Raw genomic sequence first — 21497 nt, 5'->3', positions numbered from 1 at the left:
TTTAAGCTGTAACCACCACAGCTGGTGTTTTGGGGGGTTTTCTTCAACCGTTGAATAAAAAATCCCCCAGACCCCCCAAAATAGAACACTTTTACTATCCATAATTCAAAATTTTGGGATAATATCTCAAAATGTCAGGTTATTTATTTATCATAAAGAGTTGGTTACTATTTCAAAATAACTCACAATTAAGAAATTTACTTTAAATTTTGAGTTCTTAAGTCGAAAGTTTGAAATAACCTGAAATTAGTGGAACGTTTTTGTTTTTCAGTGGTTGGATTTTATTTTTCTTTTGTCAGGCAGAGCTAAGTCGAAATTTCGACTTACTGAGTAAGTTAACCGAAATTTTAACTTGTAGGTTCCAAGTTTAAAAAAATTTTTTTCGGTGGCAGAATCAAGTTTCCATGCCACAGACGTCACACCGCCGGGTGAATATTGGCTGTTTTACCGTTCTCTTGCCGCACGGTGTCGCCATTTCACCCGAGGAGACGAAAACAGACCGCCACGCCTGTAGGCGGACCCGCACAGTCGTAGCCAGTATCAGCAGACCAGACACTGGATACAGACAACAACAGTGACAGACCGAGACCGTATTTCTGTTTGCAATCAGCTATGGGTGTAGTCTAAGAAGAGAACACAGTAGCGCACCACAATATACCTCGAAGTTTTATCCTCATGAAGGAGCTCCGTCCTGGCTGAGTTTGGGAGATGGGAGTACTCAATATTGCAGACCAGGTACGCTGAAAGAAAGCGCTCCGTATTTGTGCTGTGGCGCAGTCTATTTGCTGGGAGAGACTCTGCTCTTGTGCGCAACATACTACGTCTTCTCCGCCGAACGGCTTGCTTTCATTATTAGCTCGCGGCGGGTGCATGCATATTTAGGCGGATATTCGCATGGTAATGGTATTATTTGAAAAGATTAGCAATGTTCGTCTTTTAAATGTTAATCTGTGAGGGGTTTTTTTGTTTTATTTTTTTGATGGTGTAGTTTAGGCCCTGGTCTGGGTCAGGGCCAGCTCTGTTGCAGAATTAGCTAACAGAAGCCATTTGGCTAGCTGACGTAAGTAAAAATGGCCTATAGGCCTCAGCCAAAGGCTTGGTGTATCTGCTGGAAGCAAACAAGAAACCCATTCAGTTACACACAGTAAAAGTATTCAGTGAAACATTTAATGTTACGGGAGTACATTTAACCTCTCCACTGCGCAGTTGACGGCTTTAACGATGGTTTAACCTCCTCAGATGAGACGTAGATGATGTGTGATGGTCGTATAAGAGTCAGCGCTCCGGCTGCACGTAATTTTTTGCAACGTTATTTTTTGCGGTAATTTGACTGATGTTCCTGTATTGCAGCCTCCTCTGGTCCAGGCCATCTTCAGTCGCAATGCTGAAGAAGTTCAACTATTATTGCACAAAAAGGAGGATGTCAATGCACTGGTATGAAGCAGATTCAGTTACCATGATCATGATTTTGAAGGACGTTACCCCCAAAAAAATACCTTTTATTTTTTCCCCCCCCCCGCATATCAGGACCAAGAGCGTCGTACGCCACTTCATGCTGCTGCCTGTGTGGGAGACGTCCATATAATGGACCTCCTCATTGAATCAGGTGACTGAATTGCGTCCATCTATCTGTGCATTAAGTATTGGCCACCTCTGTTAGCGAAGTAATCCCAACACCTGATCATTGTTCCACAAAAATAAGCTTGCTCATTCTTGGTTCACTCTACCTCTGTATCACCTGAAAAATAATTAAAATCTACTATGTAATATAGTATGTAATAGTGTTTCTGTTTCTGTATCACAGGTGCCAGTGTAAATGCTAAAGACCATATATGGTTGACCCCCTTGCACAGGGCAGCTGCTTCCAGGAATGACGTACGCAATGTATTTCCTTTTTTTCATTTAAGACTGATGATTTCCCAGTCAGATGCCCTCATCATCAAAGTCTTTTATGTATTAATTTACAGAGATTATAATTCTTATTTAGACTTACACACTTAAGAACTGCACTAAATTAAATGTGGGAAGCTGCAGATGTGATATACACCTTAAGCTGTGGTGATTGCTTCCCTCTTCCCAGAGGGCAGTGGGTCTGCTGCTGAGGCGCGGAGCTGACGCAAATGCACGTGACAAGTTCTGGCAGACGCCTCTGCATGTGGCTGCTGCCAACCGTGCCTCGCGCTGCGCAGAGGCCCTGCTGACCCAGCTGAGCAACGTGAACATGGCAGATCGCAGTGGCAGGACTGCCCTGCACCATGCGGCGCAGAGTGGTTTCCAGGAGGTGAGGCTTAAGTGATTTGCTTTGTTTTTGAAGGACATAGTGTTCTCTTTGCAATAAAGTTCCTTCAATTTGTCTTGCAGATGGTTAAGCTGCTGCTGAACAAAGGGTCCAACCTGAGTGCCATCGATAAGAAGGAGAGACAGCCTATCCACTGTGCTGCTTACCTGGGTAAGCAAGTTTTACTTTTCTTGCCAAATAGCACTTACAGGAGTGATGACAAGTGCCGGCCTGGGCTTTTAATCTGTTGAAATAAGTAGAACTTGTAATGAATTGTGTCTTTCTTGTATTATCCACAGGGCATCTAGAGGTTGTGAAGTTACTGGTGTCACGCAGTGCTGACAAGAGCTGCAAGGACAAACAGGGCTACACACCTCTCCATGCTGCTGCTGCAAGTGGTCACATTGAAATTGTAAAGTACCTGCTTAGGATGGGGGCAGATGTGAGTAACTATGCAAGAAATATTTACCTTCAGAAAAGCCAAAGTAGTCTTCCCTCATGTCTGGTTTATAAATTGTGAGCGTCTGAGAGCAGCTCAGGGCGCACTATTTATTTTTCAGGCTTTTGGCACATTCTGATGTCGTTTTGTTCTGTGTTTTATTGTCAGATTGATGAGCCCAATGGCTTTGGAAACACTGCGCTTCATGTGGCTTGCTACATGGGGCAAGAAGCTGTGGCTACAGAGCTGGTGAACCATGGAGCTAATGTTAACCAACCCAACAAGTGTGGCTACACCCCTCTGCACCTGGCTGCCGTCTCCACCAACGGTGCCCTCTGTCTGGAGTTGCTGGTCAACAATGGGGCAGATGTCAACCAGCAGGTAGCTGTTTTGGTTCTTCTTCTTATTTACTTTATTTCACTACTTCTGAAAGTAGTGAAACTCCACATTTTTATTTAGGGCAGCTTTGCAAGCTTTGCAAGAGCCAGAGTTGTAGATGGGTTGATCAGGTTATTCGATCCTTTGGCCGTTCTGACAACATATACAAATATTAAGAAAAAAAAGAACCAAACGAAATCCAGGTCCTAAGGTTTCATTTACCATTTATGATTTCTCAGTTTCTAGTTTACAGTGCCTTAATAAGAATATTACTGCACATTTTTGTTAAAGAAAATTATCAAACAAAAATCTATAGGTGCCTTTATCCCAGTGCCAGAGTGCACCGGCCCTGGTTTAAGTCTGGGCTGTCTTCCCTCTTTCTCTCTTGCTCTCTACTTTTCTGTCTATCTTCACTGCTCCACTATCTAAAAAGGCAAAAATGCCCCCCATGCATAAGATCTACCCTGAAATGTGTTTGTTACCCCCTGCAGAGCAAAGAAGGGAAGAGCCCCCTGCACATGGCAGCCATTCACGGACGCTTTACACGCTCTCAGATCCTCATCCAAAATGGTAACACAGAGTGTCCTGTCTCATATTTATTTTTATTTTATTATAAGATCATGTCACTGTCTCTTTCTCTTCTGTTAATGGGTCTTTGATTTACTCCCTGTACTCTGATTTCCGTCAGGTGGGGAAATTGATTGTGTGGATAAGTATGGCAATACTCCTCTCCACGTTGCTGCTAAGTACGGCCATGAACTGCTGATCAGCACTCTGATGACCAACGGAGCAGACACGGCCAGGTATCAGACAACTTTAAGTGGTGTTGCTGATGTAGTAATGTAATCTTACTGTGAGGTTATAGAAATGGTTTAAAGCATAGCCCAATATGAGGGTGCATTAAAGTTTATGCTTCACGATGTAAGACGCTTGGTTGTAAGTAGATGCATTTGTACAATCGACTGTTTTGTTTCTTCTTTGCAGACGTGGGATCCATGGAATGTTCCCCTTGCACTTAGCTGTGCTGTACGGGTTTTCAGACTGTTGTCGCAAGTTACTCTCCTCAGGTGTGTTTAATAAATGTGTGCACTCTTCTTTACCCTAATCCCTTACCATCTGTGTCTGTGTATTACTTTGAGATAGTTGTTACCTCCAGCTGTTTGCTCATTGCCCCACAGGTCAGCTGTATAGTATAGTTTCATCTATGAGTAAAGAGCATGTACTATCAGCTGGGTTTGACATAAACACCCCTGACAACTTTGGGAGGACCTGTCTACACGCTGCTGCCTCTGGAGGGTGAGATGCAGAATCTGGTTTAACACTAAAATATTAAAATGAGCAGAAATGTTGCACATGCATTACATTAAATTGTTTACTTCCATTTCATTTATTCTCATGATCTTTTTTTTTTGTTTGTTTGTTTGTTTTTTTCCAGAAATGTTGAATGTCTGAACTTGCTTTTAAGTAGCGGTACCGACTTGAATAAGAGGGACATAATGGGAAGGTGAGTCCCGCTCATCTTGTTTAGGTGTCATCTGGTTTTAAACAGCATCTGAGTATCATGTCCTGCATACTCAACACAGGTTAGAATTCAAAGTGAGGACTTTTTTCTGTCTGCAGGACACCGTTGCACTATGCGGCTGCTAATGGGAGGTACCAGTGCACTGTGACCCTGGTGAGCGCTGGCGCTGAGGTCAATGAGCCTGACCAGACAGGCTGTACTCCCCTGCACTATTCTGCTGCCTCTCAAGCCTTCAGCAGGTTAGACACTTGTTAATCTCCTCTCTGTTTTCTGTTTGAAAAGACAGAGTCAACACAAGCTACCAAATTCAGCCCAAGTCAAAAAGTCAACTGTTATTTTAGAAAAATGGCTGGCTGATTTTAAAAACCTGTAATATAGATACGTTATTTTGAAATTCATTTGCAGCTGGGGAGCAAATGCGACTGTAGTCTTGAATGCCTGAAAAGAAAACAGCTGGATGTCTTTTTGTTTGTGAAGACGTTTTTCCTCTCATTCAAAAGCAGGGGTCTAAAACTTAAATGAGCTGTAGGCTACTGCTGGCACTGTCATCTCATGTGAGAGCCACTTTAGTGTTCAAGGAGTACAGTCCAAGAAGCTTCTTCAGTTCTCAAACACGTGATGGCTGTTTTAGGTATTTGGGTGCTCTAAAACAGCAGCTCACATTTTGATGCAAGGTGTGAGATGGGGTTGAAATGCCTGGGAAGGCATCTCAAAACTGTATCATCAGTGGCTGATAAGTGGTGTCATAATCCACCACCTCTAAACGATGGTTGTTCACAGTGGATGTGGTCCCTCGTTTACTCCTCTTTCAAACCAGCTGTCTTCACGGTCCTGCACCCTTTAAATGCAGGTGTACACTTGTTGAGGTGGATCTGGTATTTTGTGCCATGTGTTTGTGGAAGAATTATTTTGTTTCTCCATGTTAAGGTCTGAGCACTACTCACAGCAGACACTACATTTTCCTCTGTATCGGATAAACTGTTCTCGCCAGCCTATACAGACAAATACGACTCTATATATGACCCATATGAACCATCAAGTTTGAGAAGTTAAGTTTTAACCACGTCACAGCATAATTTAGGAAAGTTTGACTAAATGGAAGCATTTCTTGTTTGTTTCAGAGTTGATCGTCATTTTTCTGGGAGCCATCAGAATGATGAGGACGAGGCAAAGGAGTCATACTTGTAAGTTCTGTTTTTTTTGTCTTTTCATCACCTGACCATAACCGGTTAATTGTAGGCAAATTACATGTCTTCTTTATGTCTTTTTTTTTTTCTTCTTCTTCTGATAACAGCTGCTTGGAGCATCTTTTGGACAATGGTGCTGATCCATCAATGGTGAATTCAAAGGGTTACAGTGCTGTTCACTATGCAGCTTACCATGGCAACAAACAGAATCTGGAGCTGGTGAGTTTCCTGTTTTGAACTCACCAAATAACTTGGCCCATAGATTAATCAGTCATCTCACACGTTTCGCATCAGGTTGGGGATTAGTTCATGAGGCTAATGACAATTTATGTAACATTTTCTTTTACTAGTTTCTTTCCTAAATTACACAACATCAATTCTTCTGCCTTGCTTTCAGCTCTTGGAGATGTCCTTTAATGCACTAGGAGACATAGAGAGCAGCATTCCAGTCAGTCCACTGCATCTTGCTGTAAGTGTTGCACTCACTTGCAGTCACTTCTGCTCGTCTTCAGCTTCATAATCATAACTAAATGCAAAATTGTGACTACCTTCCTCTGCTCGCTCAGGCTGATAAGGGCCACTGGCAGGCTTTGCGTGTGCTCACAGAGACAGCAGCATATGTGGACATGCAGGACGCTGCAGGCCGTTCTGTACTCTACTTGGCTGCACAGAAAGGCTACGCACGCTGTGTGGAGGTGCTATTGGCCCAGGGGGCTTCCTGTCTCCTCAATGACAACCGCCTCATGTGGACTCCAATTCATGTTTCAGGTATCTGAGCTGGAAGATTTCTTGATACAGCAATGTTTGTGATTCTTTCCCACAAGTCGATTTTGTGTTTTGTTTTTGTTTTTCCCTTGTAATTGTTCTTTTGTATCTTATTACATTCCAGCTGTGAATGGACACTCTGACTGCCTGCGCATGATGATTGATTATGGGGAGGAGGGAGATCTCACTAATATGGCAGACAAATTTGGCCAGTGAGTTGTTTTATTTATTTATTTTTATTTTTAGTTTATTTTTATTTATGTTTTCATTCAGCTTCAAAAAACTTTAATGCTTAAAGCTAACTTGACGAGTGAACATCCAGTGCTAAAGTGTATTTTTTGTTGCTTTTGTCCCCATCCAGGACCCCTCTGATGCTAGCTGTTCTCGGAGGACACACTGACTGTGTCCACTTCCTGCTAGAGAAGGGTGCCTTGCCAGATGCCAAGGACAAGAGAGGCAGCACAGCGTTGCACAGAGGGGTAGGTCAAAGAAACAACAGTTAACCTAGCATGCATGTCTTTGGACTGTGAGAGAAAGCTGGAATACTCCTAAATGCCATCTCTGCTTGAAATATAGTAATTTAAATGTTGCCATTAAACTTGGAAGTTGGTATTAAAAAACAAAAACAACATTGTAACTGTAAAGCTCGTTTTTAACAGGTGCCCCTGTTTGAAAATTCTAATGACAATGACAATGCCAGGATTTTCTCCCTATTTTTTTTTCTTTTTTTCTTCCAGTTGTAAAATTGTCATCAAATGTTTTATAAACTGGACACTGGTCAGATGCACAAAGTTTTCACCTGTTAGTCTTATGCAAATGCGTGTTGCTGCAAAAATACCCAAATGCATGTTAGATTGTGTTGTCTTTGGCATTTTTTTTTTTTTTGTTAAAGAAAAAACAAAACTTGGTCACGTACAAGCACTGAACTAAAAATGAATGGAAAAAGCAGCCAGTATCCAAACAAAACTTTGAAAGACCTTTGGAAAGCCTGGAGAACTATCGTTCAAGACCACTTTAGAAAAAGTCTGGCTCCTTGGAAGTAAAATGTAAAGGGGGAAAAAAAAAAGTAATATTCTGAATTCAGTTTTTGACAGTGAAGTTTAGCTCATTCCCCATTGTTTTTCGTTGCACAGGCTGTGTTGGGTCATGATGAGTGTGTGACAGCCCTGCTGGAGCACAAAGCTTCTGCTTTATGTCGGGACACCAAGGGTAGGACACCGCTGCACTACGCTGCATCCAGAGGCCACACAAAGATCCTGGCCAGTCTGGTGCAGGCCGCCATGGAAACAGACCCACAAGATAAATTGCTGGACAACAAACAATACACCCCATTACACTGGGCTGCTTACAAAGGTTTGCTCAGTTTAATGCCTAATCCCCAAACATTAATGTTACACATAATCACTGTCACATCTGTTGTCTCTAATGGTAAATGTGTGTTTGTGTGTTTGTTCTCAGGGCATGAAGACTGTTTGGAGGTTTTACTTGAATATAAAACATTTATCCATGAAGAGGGAAACCCTTTCACCCCCCTGCACTGTGCTCTGTGAGTATCTTGGTCTGGAAAAACTAATTACCTTTAGATAACATTAACTTTTCATTAACATGGTTTTCTTGCTGATAGGATGAATGGCCACTGCGGTGCTGCAGAAAGACTGCTGGAAACCTCTGGGGTCCACATGATTAACACCAGAGATGCCAAAGGAAGGTGAGGCTGCAGAATGAAAAGTACAGGTCAGGTTTTTAGGAATACATTTGTTCAATTTAGAATTTGGTGGTTACCAAATTGTGGTTATTGTTGGGGTTTCCTGCTTTCTTTTTTGTATTACTGTAGGGTTACCTTACAGTACAAAGCACCTTGAGGCAACTGTTGTTGTGATTTGGTGTGATTTTGGCTATAAACAAAAAATATAGGGATGGGATGTGGAGTTAAATGTTACATAGTTTATAAATGGGCAAACATTTTCCCACATTCTCGACTGGGAGATCTTGGTGGAATATCCAAAACAGATCTTTAATAAAGGGGGCATAAAAGACATTTTAAAAAGACGTACAGCAGCCTGGTCCTGTTTGACCGCAAAGAGCTTGACAGGAAAGTTGGCTCGTCAGCACAGACATTTAACAGTTTGGTTTTTTTTTGTTTGTTTTGTTTCCTGTCTCTATAGGACCCCACTGCATGCTGCTGCATTTGCTGAGGATGTCGCAGGACTTCAGCTTGTGCTTCGTCATGGAGCAGACATCAATGCAGTGGACAAAAGTGGACGCTCTGCTCTGATGGTAGCAGCTGACAAGGGACACAGCGGCACCGTGGGTAAGTACTACAACTGTTACTTACGTGGGATTTAGTTTTTGTTGCAGAATGTGAAACATTTCTATAACAATAAAAAAAAAAAAAAAAAAAGGGCAAATTAGTGCAACAAAAAAAGAATAAACAAATTTTGTGTCTTGGTGTTGTCCAGCCATCCTCCTTCACCGGGCCAAGGCTGACCTGACACTGCTGGACGAGAATAGGAACACTGCCCTGCACTTGGCCTGCAGCAAGGTACACATTAGTTTTTCACAAGATCCTCAAATCACAGGATTCTCTAAGGAATATCTTTCTGTTGACATTTTATTATTATTATTATTATTATTATTTTATTTTTTACTTTTTTATGGTCATTTGTTTTATTCCTCAGGCTCATGAGATGTGCGCCCTGCTGATTTTGGGCGAGATCCACAGTCCCACTCTGATAAATGCCACCAACAGTGCTCTGCAAATGTGAGAACTTGGCAACATTTTAAACCAACAATAGATTTTTTTGTATATGTGGAATTAGACTGACACCCACAACATGCTGCACAGTCCATGTTTTTTCTAGCGTGATTTTTTTTTTCTCCCTTTCAACTGTAAAGTGTTAATATATTACATTTTTCATGCAGGAATCTACTTAAATTAGATTAATTAATTTGTAGAATTTATCCCCTGTATTGTTAAGAAGATATTTTGCCATGTTGCAGTAACAGATGTACAGGAATTTAATTACTATCACTAGGATCTACATCTGAGCATTGGATTTAGGTTGGATCTTTTATTGAATATCATGACTTGCATGTATTTATTTATTTATTTATTTTCCCACACACTACCTTGTTTGTCCACAGGCCCCTCCATCTTGCAGCACGCAATGGCCTGGCTACGGTGGTGCAGGCACTGCTGAGTAGAGGAGCCACGGTGCTGGCTGTGGATGAGGAAGGTGAGCAACACCGAAATTGAGATTTTTCAGTTTGTTTCGTTTTTCTATAGATAAGAACACAAAAGGCAGTCCATTTTTAATCAGTTCATTTATTTTGTTAATCTTGTTACTGTTTGAGGGAAGTAATGTTGAAAGCAGATTTTAATAGGTCTGGTAAACAAACATGCATTGGCCACCAAATACTGCTACCATTATATCCAAGTGTTCTTTTTGTTTTTAGCTCTATATTATTACTGAAACTTGTGATCTTTATTAATGGCACATGGGTTAAATATGCAGGCAGTGGAATGATATTAAAGCCATTACTTATTGGATTTTGGCCCTTTATGTGCAGGTAGCCAGCGGTGAAAGAAAAAGATCTATTACCTTAATAACCTAATGTGCAAAATGTCTCTTCCTTCAGATGTAAAACATTTCATTGTGTTCACTAACTAACACAGACTTTGCATACATGTGGCTGTGCAGGTAGTGAGCAGTGGCCTTTCAGTGCTCTGAGGGTCATTGTCCAAAGGCAGCTGCTTTTGCACTGGGTGTGCCTGTGATCTAATTTGTAGAGGGTTTTTTCTGAAGTGCTTATTGTTGCTTAGTTACAAAAGCTTCCTTCTTCAGTGCTGGATGACAGTGACAGACAGGATCATTGTAGACAATGTTGATGCAAGTCCCACCCCTTGATTTTGATTGGCCGCTGAGATGGAAGCAACAATGTGTGAGGCGAGTGTTCAGAAGTTGAGCTATACTCAATATTAAAGTGGTTTACCGATGCCTGTGGACAACAAACCATGTGCTGGAAGTGAGTCAGTAATAAGAGCTTTAAGAGGGGGAGCTGAGGCAAACTAAGCAATTAGAATTAAGACTCTGAAATGCTCTTAGAGCCAAGAGAAAGTGTAGTATTTCTCTGAAATTGTACCACTGAGTTACTTTTTAATTTTTTAAATAATGTTTCATTAGTTAATTATTGGTAGTTCCAATATTGATTAGAACATCTCTGACACATGATGCTCTAATGTGCATTTTGATGTGGAACAGGACACACCCCAGCTCTGGCCTGTGCTCCCAACAAGGACGTGGCTGACTGCCTGGCTCTGATCCTCTCTACCATGAAGCCTTTCCCCCAGCGGGACCCTTCCTCCTGCTCCTGCTCCTCTCCTACAGTCTCCCCCTCCCCGGGTCTCAACTTGTTGAAGCACTGCGGCATCACTGCCGCCTGCGCCCCGCTGCCCAGCAACGGCCTCCACAACGGCTACGTCAAAGACCGTCACGGTGCACCAGTTGGCCTCGACGGGTGTCTGTCTGAGTGAGGCCACACGGCCCTCTCAGTCAGCTGCTATCACCATCATCACCACCAGGGGGCGACTCCCTTTAAAATGGCCCAGAGGACCAGGAGAGCACCCACCCACATGTCTGTTTTCTGTGTATGTATGTGTTTGTGTGTCTGTGTGTGCGTGAGTGTTTGGTCTTCTCTTGAGGTGCAGTCAAACCTAATATGCAATTAGATCCCATTCCTCCATCTCCTAATAGTGCTTAATATGTAGAGGCACATTGCTCTACAAGGTCACTCAGATAAAGTGTGGCATTCAAAATAAACACTAGCAATCTGGCCATCTCTAAATCATTTAACCCTTTAAAATCATGTTGACATAGTTATATAACCAACATTTAAGAGCATGTCTGTATCCTCGACTGTATTTCGCTTCATATCACTCACTATAAAGAAAGTCATATCATGTTAAATCAGTTGCAGTGACCTTGTAGAGGAACATACAGCCTTCCCAAATTAATGATCAAAGAGTTTCTTTGTTTTTTATGGTAATTACTTTCTTTTTTTTTCTTTTTAATTTTGTTTTTAAATTGTCCGTTAGCCTAGATTTTTATGAAGGAACCACACAAGGGAAAAATCTAAATTTAGCTTCAGAGTGCAATGCTTGTGTACTACAGTACAATCTGCAAATTTGGAAAAGGGTCACAAAGATGTTAATTCCATAGTGTACTTTAAATGTACGGCCTAGAATTGTTTGGCATTTTAAGATAATTTGGTAATGCTGCTGAATACATTGGCATGCTCTCCTTCCAAAGGAGAGCCATGCTTGGGTCAGCATCGTAACATCGATCTGTTCTTAATGCTGACTTCCTTTTTTTTAAAGATGCTAAATAAGTGTTTGTTAAGCTAGAATGTTTCTAAGCATATAAGTTATGACCAAAGTTGATCAACACTACTATGGCTATAAATTATTTATTTGAGATGAACTGTACTGTATAGAGAAAGACAATAGATCTCGATATACCTCGTCAACTCGTTTAGCAGCTGCTTCATCTTCACCCAGGGTCCGTAGGCCTAATGTTCTCTTTTTGTAGGACTAGAGAACTACTGTAGGATAGTGACTGACTGAGGCCTTGTTTATTCTAGATGAAGGCTTTACTAGTAATATCTGCCAACAACACCTCATCAAAGCATCATATATCTGAGCACATAAGTGAACAAGCCATTTCAATTTATTTCCCATCTCTTTAACAGTGTTTTTAAGGAAAAGATTTTAGAATCTGAATGGCCTGATTGTTGAAAAGAGTGATCAATTTTGGGTTTTGGCACTAATGATGTTTTTGCTCTTTGTGTTTCTGAAGTTGAACCGGCCATCAGCATTGCGGTTTTAACAAGCTCTCTCTAAAGGAGTATTTCTCGGAGCTGATGAACTAGTCTTAAGCATCTAATAGCTTATATGTCAACCGGTGAATGCTGATCAATTAGAACAGATTAAGGAGTATTGTCTGCTATTTTTATTGGGCAGTTTTCAAGCAATATTTTCTTTTGGCCTTCTTTTGTTTGGCGTTATTGAATAGACAATCACTGTCACAAGGGCTTTTGTTTCCCTGGAATGTGTTTTGATTTTTCTTTTTCTTTTTTTCTCGGGGGTTAGTTTTTTGGGTTTTTTTTAATATTTCATGGAAAAATAACCTAAAGACTAAACGAATGGCTCTGTGTGCCGGGCATTTTACTGTCAGTGTCAACACAAATGCACTGGATTGCCTTTATGGCATCTCATGAAATGCCTTTTTGACCCATGCCTTCCGTACGTAACACATCATTTCAGTTGGATTGCTTAATGGCAGAGAATGACGAGCCCTGAGACCAATTATGTCTCCACCAATTTGATTGGAACAGCATTAAACCGCAGTATCTAGTGGGAATAAAACTGCCCGGCTTATCTTTGTGTCCCGGCATTATCAAAGACCAGGGAGTTTGAAATCCCTAATAGAATCAAATAGGGCTAAGAGGAAAAAGAGAGGGATCTTTGCTTAGGCCAATACCTGTTATTTAGATTTCAGGAATAGCAGAAATCCAAATATGTGCTTTTTTTGTGTTCATTTTTTTGTCTCTTCATCCCATTTTCTGGTACTAAGCATACTAAAGATGATTGTATCGGACCACTAGAGCTGTTTGTGACTTTTAGATGTTATACCTATGCTATTTTGTTGTTGTTTTTATTTTTAAAAACCATCGGCTGGTGGTTAAATTACACTGAGTCAGATTGTTTTCATTGGCGCGATAACTTCATATCCACAGGTAATGAAGTGGCACAATTGCACACGTTAGTTGACTGGATGAGAGATGAGGACCTAGGCTAGGCTATGTTGTTAAATACATCTTACAAAAACACTTTCGCATAATTGTATTTAACTTGGTTTTCTAAAACTGACAATAGTACACGTTAGGGCAGTGATTTCTATGAGTTAATGATTCATAGTTTGCATTTAATACAACCTCTATAACTGACTGAAATGAAGCGAAACTAATTGGTGAACCCCAGCCTTCGTTCTCTTGATTAGTTTATAGTTTTCTCGAGAACCAATATAATATTACTGGGGATAGGTACATACTTTGTTGTAATCTCAGGATCTGTGCTGAAACAACAGGCAGAATTTATTAATCCAATCAGATCTCTGCAGGATTATTATGTCTACACTTTTTCTTCTTGATGGGATGTTCCATAATTTAATTCCCTTTTAACCCCAATCCCACAGCACTTAATTAGATAGTCAAGCACGCACTTTAGTACATTCAGGTTCTAAGTGTGCAAAATAGAGCAGATGTAATGTATGTACTTATGTTTACATGCATGTGTAATGCTGCTGAAAACAGGAAAGAAGGGTTGTAAAAAGACAAGCAAAGGCTGCAGTGAAATTGTACTCCAACAATGCATTATTTAAAATAGGAAAAAAAGAAAGGGGAAAAAAAAAAAAAAACAGGTGTATTTTTGGGGACAGTGTCCACTGCCCGCTGACTTGAGTTATCGGTTTCTGGGTGCATGGCCCAGCAGCGTGATATGGTTACATTACCCAGCCTACTGCTGACGATAGACTCTGGTCTAAGTCACTTAAAGTCAGTCCAATGATTTTTAAACACCTCAGGCAGGCTCCTCAAAAACTACATACTCTTTCTGCCATCAGTAGGTGCTGTCAGGCCAGCCTGTCCAGGCAGGGGTGTCCTTTTTTAATTTTTTTTGCTTGCCTCTTGTGATGTCCATATCTGACCAGTAAATGGAGCCATTGCCCCTTGCAACTATACAAGTCGTAACTGAATCCTTTTGTTTTATTACAGTGTTCGTATACATGCTTTTTTTTCATTATTATTATTATTATTATTTGTGTGTACCAGTAATAACTGAATGATTGTGCACGGAGCTAGATCACGATTTTGATATAGCAACAATTAAACAAATGGAGCATATACAATATATCTGGAGTCAGAAACGGAAAGCAATGAAAGGTCCACTTGTAGCAATAGCGCACGTGCGTGTGTAATAGTGTGCAGCACAAATATTGCACTGCCATCCATTTAGGCCAGTTTAGTAAATCAAAGCATAAATGCCAATGGAAGATTTAAATGCGGGTTAGATGTCATAATCTTTGGTCACAAAAAAAAGGCCTGATTGCCAAAATGTGTTAAGGGGGGAAACCCCTCTTAGTAAAGCAGCAATGGATTTATGCATTCAAGCAGTTTACAGTCTGACCATCAAATCTGAGCCATGAATTTTCTGACTGAAATGAATGTAGGGTCAGTTTAGAGCAGGACAAATTGCTTTCTCCCGACTTTAAACTGTTGCTCTTCATTTGTCTTGCATAGATATGATTATACAGGTAGCATGTAGTAAAATGATTCTCTGCATATTATACTGTGTGTGTAGTAGTCTTCCTGCATCGAAAGTCTGGATATTTCTTTTGGCATTATCATTGGTGTATAGGCTTACTGTTGTGAAATATCACTTTTCTTTCTCTATACATATTGTGTGGAGTGTAGCCTACAAGGTAAACGGAGGACAGGAGTTCAGATGAATTCAACATTCATATTCATCCATTCCATTGAGATTGCCTTACAGTACAGTAAAACAAGAGGGACAAGAAGGTCTACAGTAGATACGATCACACGTTAAATAGCCTATATTTGACAAAAAAATGCACCTAAGCTACACCCATTTAGTGCCATAGAAACCTTGATTTGCCTTTAGACATTAATCACATTTACTCAGTCAGTAACATATTCAGACATAGGCAGGAGTATTATAAATTTTGTGTTTGGAGCTGCATGCTTTTCACCAGTTATATTAGTCAAAAGAAAAGCTATAAATATTTGCATGGGATATTCATACTTGAAACCAAGTATTCTGTTTAAAAAAAAAAAAATTTGGTGTTGCTAGAAGTCTATTTTATAATTGGACATTTTTTGAAGAATATACTTAGTCCCTTTGGTATTGGCAAAGCAGTCCCTAGGTTTTGTGGTAAATAAGGTGGTTTGTAAAGTGTGTTACAAGGAGAAAAAAAAACAATTTTTGATGTCCAAAACTGCATGGTATATATACAGAATAGAATTGATTTGCCTCAATGGATGTCTTGGTTCTTACTTGAAGTAAATTGCAAATTTCAATTCAACCCTCTGATCCACTGTTGAGCCTTTTGCCTTAAAAGCTATAAAAGAAAATGATACCTGGCAGTACCTGTTTAGTTGTGTCACCTTCAGAGTTATGCTGCTAGGTTGGATTGCTGAAAAAGAAAATTGGCTTTTTTTTTTCTTCCTTCTTTTGTTTGGTCTTACAAAAATCTCTGGGTGTCAAGAAGCACACAAATAAATTGAGGTAGCACATAGCTCAAGGTTGCCATGGTGCAGAGATTGCTTGGAGTGGTTGGGATCTCGCCATATTTTCCACTGTGAATGAATTCAGAGTTCACTCGTAAACAATCAACTTTGGCTTATGTAATATCTAGAGCCAAACGACCGGGGTGGGGGGTGGGGGGAGAGCAGTGGTGTACCTCAGAAATATTCAGACAGAAAAGAAATTCTTGCTTGTACAGCTATGCTAACAAAGAGTTCAGATCTTTCGATCCATTTCGTTGTGAGTTGTGTAATTCTGCTTAAACCAGCCTAAATCAGATGTATCTACGCGGAAGTGTTTGATTAGTGTCAGTAGATGTCTCATGTTTCCTACCTTACGAAGGGGCAGCCAACTGCACTTTGTACTTTTTATTGGACCTGCAGTTTTACCTCATCAGTGATCTCTTGTGTGACAATGCTGACATTGATCCTCTGTGATTTTTTTTTTGGGGGGGGGCGTTCTTCTTCTTTTTTTTTTTTTTTTTTTTTTTTTTTCCCCTTCCTGATGCCAGTTGTGAAGATTTCTCGTGTAGTGTGAGTGACTTTTCAACATATGCATGTCGAACCTAAACATGCACAAGCCCTTTTATTCTTCTTTTTTTTCCTTTTTGAATTGAAAACTGAACTGAAAAGCTTAGTTAACCCTGTTGCGACATGTTTCTCTTCATTACGATCAACCAATGACTCTGTTATCTGACGCAAGTCATGTGGAGCGAAGGGTAGAGTCTAAGTTAAGGTGGGAAATGAAGGTAGCTATAAAACTTTACCTCTGTAAGTCAGAACAATACAAGTTTTACATTATGACTAATGCTCGTTTGACCGCCTTCCCTGCCTGAACACTTGGTCATTAATTTCCCCCACCAATAAGACCTGTGTAATATCGAACACAGTGTTGGCATGGTGCCTTTTATTTGTTACTACCGAAAGGTACGGTCTTCCATTTGTATTTCCCAGAAGCCTTATATTGGGAAAGAGAAATTACACTGAACATACATGACTACAGTAGATGGGCTCATACTCCCACTGAGCATTATTACTTCAATCTAGTGTGATCCAAGTTAAAACGACGAAAACAAACAAAACACTCTAAAGAACTCCTACAGTTTTAGTCTGGATTTCACTATTTGCTCCCTTCGGGAGGCTGAATAACTTGCACAGTACTGATGCGATTTAGGGCACATCAAACATCAGATGGATGAGGATCAATAGTACGAAAGCACAAATCCAAAGAAGGCACCTCGGGGCTCAGCTGGCTCTCAACAATAAGAAGCGAAGGAGCCTATAGACCAAATTGAGGCAAAGAAGTGAGGAAAAACATCTAACTCTCTAGTGCAGGAAACATGAGGTTTGATTGTCAGTAACACATTAACTGTAGAAAGACCATTGCCTGGAATTTCAGAGCTTTCTTCTGATTGTTCTTCTCAACTCTTGGGTATTCGTTGACGGTTAGTAACTTCACAGTGCAGATTGTGAAACGATGCGGTACCTGAATTCAACATCAGACATAGGTAAACTGTTTGTTGTGACTGTGTTGCGATTTGATTGTGGAGATTTTTTTTTTTTTTGTCTTTTATTTTTAGGCTAGACTGACTACAAGTAGGGTTGCAGTAGTAGCTGTGTGCAGTGTTAATAACAGTGTGATCATATTATAGGAGTGACGTAACATTTGTTTTACTTCGACATTAAGGCATGGATCATCTTCTCTCAAGCTGACCTCGTTTGAAATGGAAGATAAAAGTGCAATAACCTTTTGTTTATCATTGCTTCCTCAGTTGGGAAAAATATTTAATATGCCCTTTTTTTGTTAACACCAAAAGTCACTCATCTGTAGCAAATGAAGGATTTCAAGTGGTCCTCTTGTTTGTGATCAGAGAGGTGGCATTTGATTGTGGAGTGTGTGATATTCCATTCTTAAAACTGTGATCGACATACATCTTTAACAGCTGCCTGCTCAGACAAAGGACCCTGCACAAGTTGATAAATTTGAGTAGGAGCTTTTTTTTTTTCTTCTTTCTTATGGATGGACTTTGATGGTATTGTAGTTTGGACTTCTGGTTTAATAGCCGGTATAGACATGTTCATTTGCATGTGTAGATGTGTATATGCATCCTTTCTTCCTCCTTGAATGAAATGTTTTCTCAAAAAAAACACAAAAAAAACATATTTAGACCTGCTGTCGGCGATGTATGCGGATAAATGGAAATATGAAATGCCTTATATTTGTTTTCAATGTTAAGCATTAAGGGTTCTTACGTGTCCCTCCCTTTTCAGTGTGTAGCCTAAAGCTTGTACAGTTAAGAAACTCATGAGATTTATATCTACTGTATAGCCTGTGTGTTTTCAGAATTTGTTACTTGGAGGTCCTGTGATTGTGGTTTTAGAGAAACATTCCCCTTGAAAGTGCCGTTTGTTTTCACCAGCAAAAGATGTGTCTTTGGGGGGAAACATTTATTTACACGAAGGAAAACAAATGTTCGAAACACTTTCCAGTGTTTACTGTCGAACTGAATGACACAACGCATTCGTGCAGTTGAACCAAGGCAGCAATCTTCTGATGGAGCACCTTATCGACATGCTCCTTCTGTGAGCCCACAATAGAAGTAGTCTCTCACCAAGCTTGATTACTCTAAAGCAGAGCCATATCAAAGAATTTGCCCATTAGGAGCCCCCTTGAATGTGCTATTAGGAATAGCTTACTGTAGGAAAGGATGTATACTGCATGTTCTGTGACATTTTAGTAGTGGTTGTCCCTCTTTCTTTTTTCTTATTTGTTTCTCCGTGTTTTTATGTTTAGTCTGCTTCACTGTAGATGTTGCCACCTCATTGCAACTCACGAGCTATTAACAATCCTCTCACAACTGGACTTAAAGCAGGCGTTGATCTGCTGCTGATGCAGCCTTAAGTCATTGCGAGTTTTAAAAAGGAAACGCTAGATTAATGGGTTGCCTGTTTTGTGTTATTTTTTTTTGAGTGGCTTATTATGGGGTAATGACAAAGGAGCTCTTATCATGAGTGGAAGGACTTTGAATCAGGTCATGTGATGAATTACAATCAAAGAGTTTCACAGTGCACCTTCATAGAAAGTTAAACAAAAAAAAAAAGTTGGCTTGTCCACCCAACATTCCAAAGTTGATTTAATTTTCCACAGTCCTGTCCCTCTGATTGAGATTTTTTTTTTCTCTTTGCTGGTGAATGAAGTGGGCGTGTGTGTCAACGACAGGGTTCCCTATTTAGCCTAACGCTGATTACCTCATTTACAAATCTGCAAATACACTATTCTACTGTGTGTAAAGGAGTCAATGCCATCACCAGCAGCGCGGTCTCGAGACCTGTGATGACAACAGGACCAATGAAGTTGAAATTAGTCAATTTTGAAATATGACCAGTCTGGGAATATAGGGTTAAGACACGATTCAGACATATTTTTTTTTCTTCTTCTTTTTTTTGTGTAAAGATGAATGAGCCTCTTAAGATTTCTTTAACTAGTACATCACCACAGCTGCTACCCCAGTCAATGCAGGAGCTGTCAGAAAGCTGCAGATACACTTTTATTGTTTTTTTGTTTTTTTTTTAAATAGCCAAGTCAATATTCAAAGTTAACATCAAACACTTGTTAAAACACAGCTCTTCAAACTCCAACTGGACTAGCAGCTGTTGGCACTAGCATGGTTCAGGAAGCCTGGTGAGTCACAATTGTTTAAGTGAACGATTGCGTTAGCGTCACTTGCTGTTTTTTCAGTAGCATTTCTCCTACCTCCTTGTTTTGCAGCCTTGAGTATTGTTCGTCTCTCCACCTGTTCTGACTTACAAAAAAAAAAAAAAAGTTTATTCACAGTGCGGGAATACAGATTTATCATAAGCAATGGTAGTTATACATAAAGTGTGCTTGGTTGTGCTGTATGTGTACTTGTCTATTTGACGTTTGGAAAAAAAAAATATTTATGAGAAGCATTTATACGACAAAATACCACTGGAATGTGAAGCCAGACAACGTTATGATGCAGATTATGATGATAGTCTATCCCCTTTAACATTCAGTGGCGAATGGTCAGAGGAATCATCTTTTTAAGAAAATGAATAACCATTGGCTTTATATTTTAACAGCATTTATTTCTTTGGTTTCCTCTTATACATATACTTCCCCTATCTAGCCCTATGCTATACAATATTTCAACGTTTACAGCTTCCTTTTGGGTCAGCCATTTATTTATTTATTTTTATTTTTTCTCCCCCCTACAGTTGTAATGATATCACAGGTTGTCACAGGGATGATAGTAAGGTGTATTTGTAAATGTGGATGAGTTTGAGCCCCTCGAGCCGTATGCCTTTGAATCCATCTGTCCACTCTGTACCAAATTCTGCTACACAGGCGTCTTGTTTCCGCACTGCCCCAACATTTTACATCCAGTTTTGACTACAAAGGGGTACGGGACAAAGGTGAAAGGTTTGAGGTTTTTCAGACCAGGCCCCACCATCCCACTACCCTCACAACCACCCAACAGCTCACCCATGCCTACTCTAAAACAGGACCAGCCCAACTCCCCCACCCCTCCCCTCTCACCCACTGTCTCACCTTTAACCTCAAGCCATTCATTTTTCTGTTTTTGTTTTATTTTAATTTTTTTCGACAATGCAATCCTGAAAGCACTTTGCCTTGTTATTCCTTTGTGTGAACATGTGAATGATAATTTGTTACAGAAATGTTAAATATGTAAAAGATCATTCACTGTTTTGGAAAAACCTGCATCTGTCTTTCTGACGTTAAAAGGAAAAGAAAAAAAAACAATTTAGTGACATTAAACCTGAATCTATTTTATAAAATGTTTGCTGCAGCCAATTGGTCTTGTCATTCAGTATTGTGGCTTAGGGTTGTTTGTGTTCAATAAAGTGCTATTGCTAAATATTTCTTGAGTCAGGAGTTATTTATGTTTTTCGTGTGTTGTGTTTTCTGCAGTGTCTTTCAAACTAGGAACCCAAGAAAAAAACATGTATAGCTGAGAAGACATTTTAAACCTTTTAATGTGTGTGTATGTGAGAATCTACGTGAGGCTTGAGGTTTCTCAACTCAAATGAGGAACTGACAAAGCAAAGAACTTGACTGTTTTCACCACCACTGTTAGCTCGCATTTTATAGTAGTATGATGGGAGTGTATTGGACTTTGACCTTTGTGTGTTACTCATAAGGAATTTATATACTTCTTAAAGTGTTTATGTTTTGTGCAAAATACAGTAACAAGCGACATTAAAATATTGATCTGCTGGAGTATATACGAGATTGAACCACTAGTTTCATAAGAAACTAATGTAATAAAATGACTGACTTGCATGCAAAAGTAATGTGAATATTGCTGTAACTAGCTCTAAGTTTCCTCACATAGATTTATAAGAGTACCAGTGCAGTTCAATGACACAGTGTCAGTGTTGGAGGAGCATGCACTCACACTGTTATAGACTGAGTCATTCATTTCAGTGTGCGCCCGGTTCTGCTAAACCAGATCCACCCACTCTGCATAAAGTGCATTTTCTGTCTGGATATTTCTACCTATTTTT

General features: G+C 40.0%; 1 protein-coding gene across 1 annotated transcript; it reads left to right on the top strand.

Annotated features, from left to right (window-relative positions):
* The first annotated feature begins 526 nt into the window (after window positions 1-526).
* On the top strand, window positions 527-20850 carry ankrd52a (ankyrin repeat domain 52a). Its single transcript, XM_084916454.1, has 28 exons — window positions 527-735; window positions 1351-1434; window positions 1528-1606; window positions 1805-1875; window positions 2081-2281; window positions 2362-2449; window positions 2578-2720; window positions 2886-3098; window positions 3587-3665; window positions 3784-3898; window positions 4080-4162; window positions 4274-4391; window positions 4531-4599; window positions 4716-4856; window positions 5739-5801; window positions 5912-6023; window positions 6202-6273; window positions 6371-6572; window positions 6694-6781; window positions 6931-7048; window positions 7703-7922; window positions 8028-8115; window positions 8194-8277; window positions 8735-8880; window positions 9029-9111; window positions 9248-9330; window positions 9714-9805; window positions 10832-20850. Exons 1-28 carry the CDS (start codon window positions 709-711, stop codon window positions 11101-11103), a joined length of 3234 nt encoding a protein of 1077 aa, XP_084772580.1. The 5' UTR covers window positions 527-708; the 3' UTR covers window positions 11104-20850.
* The last annotated feature ends 647 nt before the right edge of the window (window positions 20851-21497 follow it).

The sequence above is a fragment of the Perissodus microlepis genome, chromosome 20, assembly GCF_051167445.1.
Source record: "Perissodus microlepis isolate ML-2025 ecotype Zambia chromosome 20, ASM5116744v1, whole genome shotgun sequence".
NCBI lineage: Eukaryota > Metazoa > Chordata > Actinopteri > Cichliformes > Cichlidae > Perissodus > Perissodus microlepis.
This window is presented reverse-complemented; position numbering and strand designations above follow the sequence as displayed.

What these genes read in the sequence shown, in the direction of transcription:
- ankrd52a (XM_084916454.1), top strand. Translation starts at nt 709, where the DNA reads ATGGGAGTACTCAATATTGCAGACCAG. An exon ending in GGGCAGATGTCAACCAGCAG is followed by an intron (nt 3,099 to 3,586) that starts GTAGCTGTTTTG and finishes TACCCCCTGCAG; the next exon opens with AGCAAAGAAGGGAAGAGCCC. An exon ending in TCAGATCCTCATCCAAAATG is followed by an intron (nt 3,666 to 3,783) that starts GTAACACAGAGT and finishes GATTTCCGTCAG; the next exon opens with GTGGGGAAATTGATTGTGTG.